This window comes from Mobula hypostoma, chromosome 26, assembly GCF_963921235.1.
Source record: "Mobula hypostoma chromosome 26, sMobHyp1.1, whole genome shotgun sequence".
NCBI classification, from domain to species: Eukaryota; Metazoa; Chordata; class Chondrichthyes; order Myliobatiformes; family Myliobatidae; genus Mobula; species Mobula hypostoma.
The window spans coordinates 2,556,861-2,570,885 of NC_086122.1; the positions used below are offsets into that span (position 1 = coordinate 2,556,861).

The window sequence follows — 14,025 nt, forward strand, 5'->3', positions numbered from 1 at the left end:
TGGTGGCATCCATCATCGAAGACCCACACCACCCAGGATATGCCCTCTTCTCATTACTACCATTAGAAAGGAGGGACAGAGCCTGAAGGCAGACACTGAGTGATTCAGGAACAGCTTCTTCCCCTCTGCCACCCAATTTCTAAATGGACATTGAACCCATGAACACAACCTCTCTACTTCTACTTTTAAAAAAATTCTGTTTTTGTATTACTTTCTTAGATGGCAGAGCGGAAGAAGCTGTTCCTGAATCATCGAGTGTGTGCCTTCAGGCTTCTGTACCTCCTTTCTGATGTAGTAATGAGAAGAGGGCATAATCACAAATGATAATGAGGCAGCCTACAGAGAAGAAGTCATCACCCTGACACAGTGGTGTCAAGAAAACAACCTCTCTTCAATGTTGCAAAAACAAAGGAGCTGGTTGTGGATTACAGGAGGAATGGAGACAGCTAACCCCTATTAACATCAATGGATCTGGGGTTGGGAGGGTGAACAGCTTTAAGTTCCTCGGTATACGCATCACTGAGGTATTCACATGTACATCCCGACTAGAACCATAGAACTATAGAAAATACAGCACAGAAACAGGCCCTTTGGCCCTTCTTGGCTGTGCTGAACCATTTTCTGCCTAGTCCCACTGACCTGCACACGGACCATATCCCTCCATACACCTCCCATCCATGTATCTGTCCAATTTATTCTTAAATGTTAAGAAAGAACCCACATTTATCACCTTGTCTGGCAGCTCATTCCATACTCCCACCACTCTCTGTGTGAAGAAGCCCCCACTAATGTTCCCTTCAAACTTTTCCCCCCTCACCCTTAACCCATGTCCTCTGTTTTTTTTCTCCCCTTGCCTCAGTGGAAAAAGCCTGCTTGCATTCACTCTATCTATACCCATCATAATTTTATATACCTCTATCAAATCTCCCCTCATTCTTCTACGCTCCAAGGAATAAAGTCCTAACCCATTCAACCTTTCTCTGTAACTGAGTTTCTCAAGTCCCGGCAACATCCTTGTAAACCTTCTCTGCACTCTTTCAACCCTATTTATATCCTTCCTGTAATTTGGTGACCAGATATGGCCCTTGTGGCTACGAGGATCAGGGGGTATGGAGGGAAGGCTGGGGCGGGGTTCTGAGTTGGATGATCAGCCATGATCATAATAAATGGCGGTGCAGGCTCGAATGGCCTACTCCTGCACCTATTTTCTATGTTTCTATGTTTCTAAAACTGAACACAATACTCCAGATTCGGCCTCACCAATGCCTTATACAACCTCATCATAACATCCCAGCTCTTATACTCAATACTTCGATTAATAAAGGCCAATGTACCAAAAGCTCTCTTTACGACCCTATCTGCCTGTGACGACACTTTTAGGGAATTTTGTATCTGTATTCCCAGATCCCTCTGTTCCACTGCACTCCTCAGTGCCTTACCGTTAACGCTGTATGTTCTACGTTGGTTTGTCCTTCCAACGTGCAATACCTCACACTTGTCTGCATTAAACTCCATCTGCCATTTTTAGCCCATTTTTCCAGCTGATCCAAGTCCCTCTGCAGGCTCTGAGAACCTTCCTCACTGTCTACTACACCTCCAATCTTTGTATCATCAGCAAACTTGCTGATCCAATTTACCACATTATCATCCAGATCACTGACAAATAACAATGGACCCAGCACTGATCCCTGTGGCACACCACTAGTCACAGGCCTCCACTCAGAGAAGCAATTTTCTACCACCACTCTCTGGCTTCTTCCATCGAGCCAATGTCTAATCCAATTTACCACCTCTCCATGTATGCCTAGCGACTGAATTTTCCTAACTAACCTCCCATGCGGGACCTTGTCAAGGGCCTTACTGAAGTCCATGTAGACAATATCCACTGCCTTCCACTTTCCTGGTAACCTCCTCGAAAAACTCCAACAGATTGGTCAAACATGACCTACCACGCACAAAGCCATGTTGACTCTCCCTAATAAGCCCCTGTCTATCCAAATGCTTGTAGATTCTGTCTCTTAGTACTCCCTCCAATAACTTACCTACTACTGATGTTAAACTCACCGGCCTATAACTTCCCGGATTACTTTTCGATCCTTTTTTAAACAACGGAACAACATGAGCCACTCTCCAATCCTCCGGCACTTCGCCCATAGACAGCAACATTTTAAATATTTCTGCCAGCCCCCCGCAATTTCAACACTAGTCTCCTTCAAGGTCCGAGGGAATACCCTGTCAGGTCCCGGGGATTTATCCACTTTAATTTTCCTCAAGACAGCAAGCACCTCCTCCTTTTCAATCTGTACAGTTGCCATGGTCTCACTACTTGATTCCCTCAATTCCATAGATTTCATGCCAGCTTCCTTAGTAAATACAGACGCAAAAAACCTATTTAAGATCTCCCCCATTTCCTTTGGTTCCGCACAAAGCCGACCTCTCTGATCTTCAAGAAGACCAATTTTATCCCTTACAATCCTTTTGCTCTTAATATACTTGTAAAAGCTCTTTGGATTATCCTTCACTTTGACTGCCAAGGCAACCTCATGTCTTCTTTTTGCCCTCCTGATTTCTTTCTTAAGTATTTTCTTGCACTTCTTATACTTCTCAAGCACCTGATTTACCCCCTGTTTCCTATACATTTCATACAACTCCCTCTTCTTCTTTATCAGAGTGAAAAGGTACAACAGCGCCTCTTTCACCTCAGATGTTTGAAGAAGTTTGGTATGGGCCCCAAATCCTTAAAACTTTCTGCAGGGACACAATTGAGAGCATCCTGACTGGCTGCATCACTGCCTGGTATGGGAACTGTACCTCCCTTAATCGCAGGACTCTGCAGACAGTGGTGCAGACAAGCCCAGCACATCTATAGTTGTGAACTTCCCATGATTCAGGACATTTACAAAGACAGGTGTGTAAAAAGGGCCCAAAGGATCATTGGGGACCTGAGTCACCCCAACCACAAACTGTTCCAGCTGCTACCATCCGGGAAACGGTACCACAGCAAGTCAGGACTAACAGTCTCTGGGACAGCTTCTTCCACCAAGCCATCAGACTGATTAATTCATGCTGAAAAAATGGTATTTCTATGTTATACTTACAGCCCTGTTGATATACTATTTATTATAAATTACTATAAATTGCACATTGCACATTTAGATGAGACATAACATAAAGATCTTTACTCCTCATGTATATGAAGGATGTAAGAAATAGAGTCCATTCAATTCAATTCAATTCAATATACATTATATTCTTACTGTAACTCAGTTTTTTCCCCTAACTTTATAATGTATTGCATTGTACTGGCACCACAAAGTTATCAAATTTCACAACATATGCTGGTGATATTAAAGCTGATTCTGATTCCGGGGTAAGATGAATGTTATTTTTCAGACCCACTAGCAGTGGTTATACGGTATACAGCATGGAATTTATGTTCCTCTTATGTGTTGACAGTTGAAGGACAGTGGATGGAGTGGGGACCATGGAACAGGTGCTCAGTGACATGTTCAAATGGAACACAGCAAAGAACTCGCAAATGTATTTCAACCCACGGTTGGACAGCATGTAAAGGTCACCAGGCTGAGGCTCGGGAATGCTTCAATCAGGAATGCTCAAGTAATTTCCTTTGTTCTTAAATTGAGTAACTTAGAGTATCTCTTTAAATTGTTGTGCTTTAAGAACAGTGTGTATTATGACCTCCAATCATTGCACACTGCTTTTGACTCTAAATGATCCTCTCCAAATGCAAGATGGGCAATTCTTAAACGGTTCAACCTTTGACTCTTAATACTTTTTAACTGACAACTATTCCTGTGTTAGCACCCAGTTGCCCCTGTGTCCTTTTTAAAAGAGCATCCTCCCACACTGAAGTTCTGTGACTGACAACAAGCAGAGCCTTTGGCATTTTGCCTCATTACACAACAACATTATTTACACAGTAAACTCGTTTGGATGTAACAGTCATCATAATAGAATGATAAGGAGCAACCTACAAAAGTATTGCCACAAATAAAATAGCAATATTGATTCTAAAAGTATTGTTATGTCAGAAAAGTGCATCAAATCAAATAACATTTGCCAACCTCCTCAGCTTTGCTCATATGATTTATCATATGATCTGAATCTATCTGTAATGACAGCCCATAATTCGCTCCTGCTATATTTTACATCATGAATATTAACACCTTACAAAAGTTTCTATTTTAATTGCTCCCAGTAACCATTAATTGTTCCTCTATGAACAAAGGAGCTGATTGTGGACTATACACATTACTGAGGACCTCACGTGGTCTGTACATATTGGCTGTGTGTGCATCACTCTCTCTCTCTGGCTATCCATCCCATAGGATGATGATGGTTCCTTTCAGTTTTCTAAAAGGAACAGCGTGTGCGTGAATGGATTTTAAGTGAGTAGGGGGATGGCTGTGTAGTGAAGAAAGCACAACAGCACCTCTTTCACCTCAGACAGTTGAAGAAGTTCGTCATGAGTCCAGAAATCCTAAGAACTTTCTTCAGGGGCACGATTGAGAACATCCTGACTGGCTGCATCACTGCCTGGTATGGGAACTGCCCTTCCCTCAATCGCAGGACTCTGTAAAGAGTGGTGTGGACAGCCCAGCACATCTGTGGATGTGAACTTTACACGATTCAGGTGCGTAAAAAGGGCCCGAAGGATGATTGGGGGGTGTTCCAACTGCTACCATATGGCAAATGGTACTGCAGCATTAAGCTAGAACCAACAGGCTCCAGGACAGCTTCTTCCACCAGGCCATCAGACTGATTAATTTAGGCAATATAATTGTATTTTTAAGCTACATTGACTGTTCTGTTGTATATCTTACTGTACATACTATATATGACACATTACTATATTTACAATTTGCACATTCAGACAGAGATGTAACAAAAATATTTTTACTCCCCAGTCAGGTATGTGAAGGATGTAAGAAATAAAGTCAATTCAATTTGAGGAGTATCAAGAAACTGAATGAGTTCATGTTTTAGGATTATGATCATACTGTGCCATTGTTTTCCTGAGGAAATTTGATTAAATTGAGTCAAAGGAAATGATAGGAAAGAAAATTCTCAAGTCTGAATGATCAAAGGTGCATAGTCAAATATGCAAAAAATTTAAGCTTTATGGAAGATTTCCTTTTCCGTTCATGTAGATAGAAATAACAAATAGAGAAAATACTTTCTGGTATATAGTTTACTTATATAATTTCTTATGTTTTGTCCAACAACATAATATATGAAAGTATGTTATTAGCATATTATATGAAAGAGAATCAATTATAATTTTACAGTGCAAGTACAATAAATTTTCCAATGTAAGTTTGTTGCACCATTAATCCAGAACGAGTAAGCCATATCAGTAAGAATTAAATGAGCACTATGTTCCAGAAAAATTGTGGCTCATGACAGGAATATCTTTGCCTCAAGTAATGACATTGATAATGCAGATGCCAGAGTGAGTTAAGAGACAAGAATGGAACAAAAAATGAAAGAATCAGTCAAACCAACCAGCATGAAAAATGGTACTTTTGACTCTATTTGTGTGCACTGACCACGTTGCCAAACTGGGCTCAACTAATTTGCCTTCATTTGGACCATGGAGTGGAGACAGCAAAATGTAAAATTGGCTTTGCAGGTATTGACTTGTGTTTTCCATTCCCAGCAGCATTACCTGCAGAAAGGAGGAGCCAGCAGAATTTATAAGTTGTTTTTCAGATATAAGAAGGAGGCAGGCTGTAGTGGAATGGCTGTTTTGGAGCTGCCATTTTGAGAGCACCTATGTTTGAGTTTAAGTACTGAGGCTTTGGTGGAAGAGGCTTCTCCAGGGAGGCTGATCAGAGGAACAAGTAAGTGCAGGTTTGGTTCTTTGTGTAACTGTTGTTTGGACTGGCAGTTAGAGCAGAAGTAAGATGTGAGAAATCAGGAAACTTCCAGTGGCCTTAACTACTTCTCCTTTGAGAGTTTTGCCCTACTGCAGCTGCTGACTGGCCATGGTAAGGAGCTGGAGCTGGAGGATCATAGGATCATCTAGATTGCTGAGACCATAGATGAGAGTTTTAGTGTGATTGTCACACCTTAGAGGAAGACTACAAACGGTTTGGTGACTGCCAGGAAAGTAAAGGGATTAGGCAGACAGTGAAGGTTTTCCCTGTGGCCATTGCCCATGAAAACAAGAATGCTGTTTGATACTGTTTGGAGAAATGACTATTCAGGAAAATACAGCAACAGCAGCCAGATCTATGGCACCAGAAATGGCTATGAAGCTCAGCAGAGAAAAAGAAAACATTTGATTATACACCATGAAACGACTACACGTCACACAGCTGGATGAAGAGCTGCCAGATGTTTGCACCTCCATTCAGGCAGGACTACGATGATGGAAGACATGATGATGGAAGACTTCATAGTACGAGGGGTACAGACTGGAGATTCTGTGGTTGAATAAGACCCCAGAACAATGTGCTGTTTCCCGGTGCCAGATTCAAGTTTGCTTTTAGCGTTACATAATATTCTCAAGGGGGATTCAGCAGCTAGAAACCATTGTACATGTTGGCACAAATGATATGGGTAGGAAAATGAATACAGTCCTGCAGAGTGAATATGGGAAGTTAGGGAAGAGTAGAAATCTCTGGATTACTTCCAGTGCCACATGCTATTGAGGGTAAGAATAGGAGGAGATAGCAGATGAAAGTATGGCTGAAACATTAGTGCTGGAGGCAGCAAATCAGAATTTGGTACCATTGGGATTTCTTCTGGGACAGAGGTAACCGATACAACAAATACTGGCTGCACCTGAATTGGAGAGGGATCAATATCCCGGTGGGCTAATTTGCTATTGTGTTGGCGTGTGGACAAGTAGTTAAGGTGTTGGTCTAGTGATCTGAAAGTCGCTAGTTCGAGCCTCAGCTGAGGCTGTGTGTTGTGTCCTTGAACAAGGCACTTAACCACACATTGCTCTGCGGCGAATCCGGTGCCAAGCTGTATCATCCCTAATGCCCTTCCCTTGGACAACATCGGTGGTGTGGAGAGGGGAGACTTGCAGCATGGGCAACTGCCGGTCTTCCATACAACCTTGCCCAGGCCTGCACCCTGGAAACCTTGCAAGGTGCAAATCCATGGTCTCACGAGACTAACGGATGCCTATATAATAATTTGACATGATGATGCAAATCAGGGATTGGAAATTGATACAGAATTGAATGAAAACCAGAGCACCAAATCAGAAAGTGTAAGGGTTCAGAGGAAGGTAGATGTAATGATCAATAAGTCTGTAAGAAAAGACAGAAGTGCAAGTTAATATACATAATGAGACAGAAGGGTTGAAGTGTATTTATTTTAATGCAAGGGATATTAAGTGAACTGAACATATAAGCTCAAGTTCATCAGGGAAAAGGACCTTGGCATTTGTGGGGATGACTTACAGCAAACTGAAATGCTTGAGCTATGAAAAAAGAGGATGTGTTGGAACTTCTGGAAAGCATCAAGTTAGATAAGTCACCAGGACCAGACAAGATGTATCCCAGGCTACCGTAGAAAGTGAGGGAGGAGATTGCTGAGCATCTGACAATGATCTTTGCATCATCAATAAGGTCAGGAGAAGTACCAGAGAACTGGAGGGTTGCAGATGTTATCCCTTGTTCAAGAAAGTGAGCAGTGATAATGCTGGAAATTATAGGCCAGTGAGTCTTACTTCAGTGGTGGGCAAGTTATAACCATATAACCATATAACAATTACAGCACGGAAACAGGCCCTTCTAGTCCATGCCGAACGCTTACTCTTACCGAGTCCCACTGACGTGCACTCAGCCCATAACCCTCCATTCCTTTCATGTCCACATGGCTATTCAATTTCACTTTAAATGACAACATCAAACCTGCCTCAACCACTTCTGCTGGAAGCTCGTTCCACACAGCTACCACTCTCTGAGTAAACAAGTTCCCCCTCATGTTACCCCTAAACCTTTGCCCTTTAACTCTCAACTCATGTCCTCTTGTTTGAATCTCCCCTACTCCCAATGGAAAAAGCCTATCCACGTCAACTCTATTTATCCCCCTCATAATTTTAATTACCTCGATCAAGTCCCCCCTCAACATTCTACACTCCAAAGAATAAAGACCCAACTTGTTCAACCTTTCTCTGTAACCTAGGAGATGAAACCCAGGTAACATTCTAGTAAACAACAGGAATTCTGCAGATGCTGGAAATTCAAGCAACACACATCAAAGTTGCTGGTGAACGCAGCAGGCCAGGCAGCATCTCTAGGAAGATATACAGTCGACGTTTCAGGCCGAGACCCTTCATCAGGACTAACTGAAGGAAGAGTTAGTAAGAGATTTGAAAGTGGGAGGGGGAGGGGGAGATCCAAAATGATAGGAGAAGACATGAGGGGGAGGGATGGAGCCAAGAGCTGGACAGGTGATAGGCAAAAGGGATACGAGAGGATCATGGGACAGGAGGCCCAGGGAGAAGGAAAAGGGGGAGGGGGGAGAAAACCCAGAGGATGGACAAGGGGTGTGGTCAGAGGGACGGAGGGAGAAAAAGGAGAGTGAGAGAAAGAATGTGTGTATAAAATAAATAACGGATGGGGTACGAGGGGGAGGTGGAGCATTAGCAGAAGTTAGAGAAGTCAATGTTCATGCCATCAGGTTGGAGGCTACCCAGACGGAATATAAGGTGTTGTTCCTCCAACCTGAGTGTGGCTTCGTCTTTACAGTAGAGGAGGCCGTGGATAGACATGTCAGAATGGGAATGGGATGTGGAATTAAAATGTGCGGCCACTGGGAGATCCTGCTTTCTCTGGCGGACAGAGTGTAGGTGTTCAGCAAAGCGGTCTCCCAGTCTGCGTCGGGTCTGGCCAATATATAGAATGGGTCCTAGCTATGCCTGCCTTTTTGTTGGTTTTGTGGAACATTCTATGTTCCAAACCTATTCTGGTATCTGTCCCCCACTTTTCCTTCGCTACATCGGCGACTGCATTGGCGCTGCTTCCTGCACGCATGCTGAGCTCGTTGACTTTATTAACTTTGCCTCCAACTTTCACCCTGCCCTCAAGTTTACCTGGTCCATTTCCAACACCTCCCTCTCCTTTCTAGATCTTTCTGTCTCTATCTCTGGTGACAGCTTATCCACTGATATCTACTATAAGCCTACTGACTCTCACAGCTATCTGGACTATTCCTCTTCTCACCCTGTCTCTTGCAAAAATGCCATCCCCTTCTCGCAATTCCTCCGTCTCCGCCGCATCTGCTCTCAGGATGAGGCTTTTCATTCTAGGACAAGGGAGACGTCCTCCTTTTTTAAAGAAAGGGGCTTCCCTTCCTCCACTATCAACTCTGCTCTTAAATGCATCTCCCCCATTTCACGCACATCTGCTCTCACTCCATCCTCCGGTCACCCCACTAGGAATAGGGTCCCCCTGGTCCTCATCTACCACCCCACCAGCCTCCGGGTCCAACATATTATTCTCCGTAACTTCCGCCACCTCCAACGGGATCCAACCACTAAGCACATCTTTCCCTCCCCGCCCCCCACCCCCGCCGCTTTCCGCAGGGATCGCTCCCTGCGTGACTCCCTTGTCCATTCATCACCCCCTCCCTCCCCACTGATCTACCTCCTGGCACTTATCCGTGTAAGCGGAACAAGTGCTACACATGCCCTTACACTTCCTCCCTTACCACCATTCAGGGCCCCAGACAGTCCTTCTAGGTGAGGCGAAACTTCACCTGTGAGTCGGCTGGGGTGATATACTGCATCCGGTCCTCCTGATGTGGCCTTCTATATATTGGTGAGACCCGACGCAGACTGGGAGTCCACTTTACTGAACACCTACGCTCTGTCTGCCAGAGGAAGCAGGATCTCCCAGTGGCCACACATTTTAATTCCACATCCCATTCCCATTCTGACATGTCTATCCACGGCCTCCTCCACTGTAGAGATGAAGCCACACTCAGGTTGGAGGAACAACACCTTATATTCCGTCTGGGTAGCCTCCAACCTGATGGCATGAACATTGACTTCTCTAACTTCCGCTAATGCCCCACCTCCCCCTTGTACCCCATTCGTTATTTATTTTTATGCACATATTCTTTCTCTCACTCTCCTTTTTCTCCCTCTGTCCCTCTGACTATACCCCTTGCCCATCCTCTGGGTCCCCCCCCCCTTGTCTTTCTCCCCGGGCCTCCTGTCCCATGATCCTCTCATATCCCCTTTGCCAATCACCTGTCCAGCTCTTGACTCCATCCCTCCCCCTCATGTCTTCTCCTATCATTTTGGCAACCTGCACAGAAGCTTTGAGTGTTCTATGGACTTGGACCCCAAGATCCCTCTGATCCTCCACACTGCCAGTAGTCCTACCATTAATACTATATTCTGCCATCATATTTGACCTACCAAAATGAACCACCTCACACTTGTCTGGGTTGAACTCCATCTGCTACTTCTCAGCCCAGTTTTGCATCCTATCAATGTCCCTCTAACCTCTGACAGCCCTCCACACTATCCACAACACCCCCAAACTTTGTGTCATCAGCAAATTTACTAACCCATCCCTCCACATCCTCGTTCAGGTCATTTATAAATATCACAGTAGTGGGTCAAGGAGATTGTGGGATGGGTTGTAGGTATCTTGAACAGTTCTTTGGGTCCTTCTTATGCAATGCTCCTGGTAAATGTCATAAAAAGATGGGAGAGTGTTCCTCGTGATCCCTTCAGTGGTTTTTACTATCCTCTGTAAGGTGGGGATTTTAACATGAAAGTGATAAAACCAGGTCAGTACTGGACCTCAAGAGAGAGAATTTGTAGAACATCAAAGGGATGGCTTTTTAGAACAGCTTGTTGTTCAGCCCACTAGGGGATTGGCTGTGCTGGATTGGGTATTGTGCAATGATCTGGAGGTGATAAGAGAGCTTAAGGTTAAGGAACCATTAGGGAACAGTGATCACAAAATGATCGGGTTCACTTTGAAATTTGAGAAGGAGAAACAAATCCAATGTGTCAGTATTTCAGTGGAATAAAGGATATTACAATCGCATGAGAGGGGAACTGGCTAAAGTTGACTGGAAAGGGACAGTAGCAGAAAGGACAGCACAGCTGCAATGGCTGGAGTTTCTGCAAAAAAATGAGGGAAGTGGAAGACAGATATATTCCAAATAAGAAGAAATTTTCGAATGGAAGAAGAACACCACCATGACTGACAAGTGAAGTCAGAGTTAAAGTAAAAGCAAAAGAGAGGGCATGCGAGGAAGCCCAAGCTAGTGGGAAGATAGAGGATTGGGAAACTTTCAAAAACTTGCAGAAGGAAAACCAGAAGGTCATTCGGAAGGAAAAGATAAATTATGAAAGGAAGCTGGTGACTAATATCAAAGAAGATACTATAAGCTTTTGTAAGCTTATAAAGGGTAAAAGAGAGTCAAGGGTAGATATAGGACCAACAGAAAATGACACTGGAGATATTGTAATGAGAGACACAGAGATGGCAGAGGAACTGAATGCTTATTTTGCATCAGTATTCACAGTGGAAGACGTCTGCAGTATACTGGGCATTCAAGATTGTCAGGGAAGTGAAGTATGTGCAGTGAAAATTACAACTGAGAAGGTGCTCAGGAAACTGAATAGTCTGAGGGTGGATAAATCTCCTGAACCTGATGGAATGCACCCTCAGGTTCTGAAGGAAGTAGCTTGAGAGATTGCGGAGGCACGAACAATGATCTTTCAAGAATCGATGGATTCTGGCACTGTACTGGATGACTGGAAAATTGCAAATGTTACTCCGCTATTTGAGAAGGGTGGGAAGCAGCAGAAAGGAAACTATGGACCTGCTAGTCTGACATCAGTGGCTGGAAGGTTGTTGGAATTGATTGTTCGGGCTGAGATTACAGAGTACCTGGAGGCACATGATAGGATAGGCCCAAGCCAGCATGGTTTCTTGAAAGGAAAATCCTGTTTGACAAACCTACTGCAATTTTTGAGGAAATTACAAGCAGGGTAGACAAAGGAGATGTATTAGGCGTGGTGTTCTTGGATTTTCAGATGGCCTTTGACAAGATGCTGCACATGAGGCTGCTTAGCAAGATAATAGCCCATGGAATTTCAAGGAAGCTACTAGCATGGGTGGAACATTGGCTGATTGGCAGAAAACAGAGAGGGGGAATAAAGGGATCCTATTCTGGTTGACTGCCAGTTACCAGTGGAGTTCCACAGTGGTCGTTGTTGGTACCGCTGCTTTTTATGATGTATGTCAATAATTTGCACTATGGGATTAGTGGATTTGTGGCTATATTTGCCGATGATACAGAGAAAGGTGGAGGAGCAGGTAGTGTTGAGGAAACAGAGTGCCTGTGGAGAGACTGAGATAGTTCAGGTGAATGGGCAAAGAAGTGGTAAATGAAATACAATGTTGGAAAGTTTATGGTCATGCAATTTGATGGAAAAAATAAAAGGGCAGACTATTATTTAGATGGGGAAAGAATTCAAAATACAGAGATGCAAAGGGACTTGGGAGTCCTTGTGCAGGACACCCTAAAGATTAACCTCCCAGTTGAATTGATTGTGAAGAAGGTAGTTATTTCCCATAGTAGGGGTGTCTAGGACAAGAGGGTACGACTTCAGGATTGAAGGATATCCATTTATACAGAGATGTGGAGAAATTACTTTAGTCAGAGGGTCGTAAACGTCTGGAATTTATTGCCACGAGCGGCTATGTTGGCCAAGTCATTGGGTGCACTTAAGGTAGGGATAGGTAGGTTCTTGATTAACCAGGGCATCAAAGGGTATGGGGAGAAGGCGGCAGTGGGGATGACTGGAAGAATTGAATCAGCCCATGATTGAATGGTGGATCCGACTTGATGGGCCGAATGGCCTACTTCTGCTCCGATATCTCATGGTCTTATGGCCTTGTGGTCTGACGCCTTGCGGCTTCCATAACATATAATGATGCAGCCAGACAGGACACTCTCAATGGTGCTCCTGTAGAAAGTTGTTAGAATGGGTTGCTGGGGTGGGGGGGGGGGGAAGCCCTACATGTCTAAATTTCCACAGAAAGTATATATAATGTTGTGCCTTCTTGTCTGTTGAAGAGAGTTTGTAGAGCATGGATCAATGAATATGATATTGTGGCTATTATAGAAAATTGCTTAGGAGAGGGTCTGGACCATGTTCTATGGTTTTAGTGTTTTTTATTATAGAGCTATACAGCATGGAAACAGGCTCTTCAGCCCACCTGGTCCATACTGACCACAGCAACTTCCCTGCTAGTCCCTGTTGCTTGAACTTGGCCTCTCCCCTCCCCTCCACATATGCTTCCAAATACCTCTTAAATTGTACCTATCTCGACCACCATCTTACAGCTCATTCCAGGTACTGTGTGTAAATTCATTACCTCTCGACTGTCTTTTTAAATCTTTCCGCTCTTACTTTTGTATCTGTGTTCTCTAGTTTTGGACTCCCCAGTGCTAGGGAAAGGACTATGATCTCCCACCACCTCCATACCCCTCATAATTGTATAAACTTCTATGAGGGTGCCCCTCGTTTTCTTGCACTCCAGGGAATAAAGATCCAACCCGGTCAATCTCTCCCTATATCTCAGGCCCTGTAGTCCAGGCAGCACCTTGGAAAATCTCTTCTGCACCCTCTCCAACTTGACAATGTCTTTCCTATAACAGGGCGACCAAAACTGTACACAGGTGTCCAACTGCAGGCTCACCAATGACTTGTATAACTGCAATATAATGTCCCAACTCCTGAACAGATGCCCTGACTGATATAGTCCAGTATGTTCAATGCCCTCTTCAACATCCTGTCAAGTTGCACGACTGCTTTCAGAGAACTGCACATTTGTACTCCCAGGCCCTGCCGTTCCACAACACTTGGCAGTGCCTTGCCATTCACTGTATAGGTGAATGTTCAAAAGGCACCACCTCACAGTTATCTCCGTTGAAATCCATTTGCCCATCTCTTGAACTTATCAAGACCTCTTTGCAATTCACTGTAACCTGTTTCACTATCAACAA

General features: G+C 44.0%; 1 protein-coding gene across 7 annotated transcripts in view; it reads left to right on the forward strand.

Moving 5' to 3' along the window:
- Nucleotides 1–14,025, forward strand: part of LOC134338213 (adhesion G protein-coupled receptor B2-like) — a 1,212,788-nt gene that overhangs the window by 426,253 nt on the left and 772,510 nt on the right. For all 7 annotated transcript variants that reach the window (XM_063033890.1, XM_063033884.1, XM_063033886.1 and 4 more), the window contains one exon: nt 3,457–3,618. In XM_063033890.1, the coding sequence (XP_062889960.1) occupies nt 3,457–3,618 (162 nt within the window). The remainder of the gene's footprint in view (nt 1–3,456; nt 3,619–14,025) is intronic.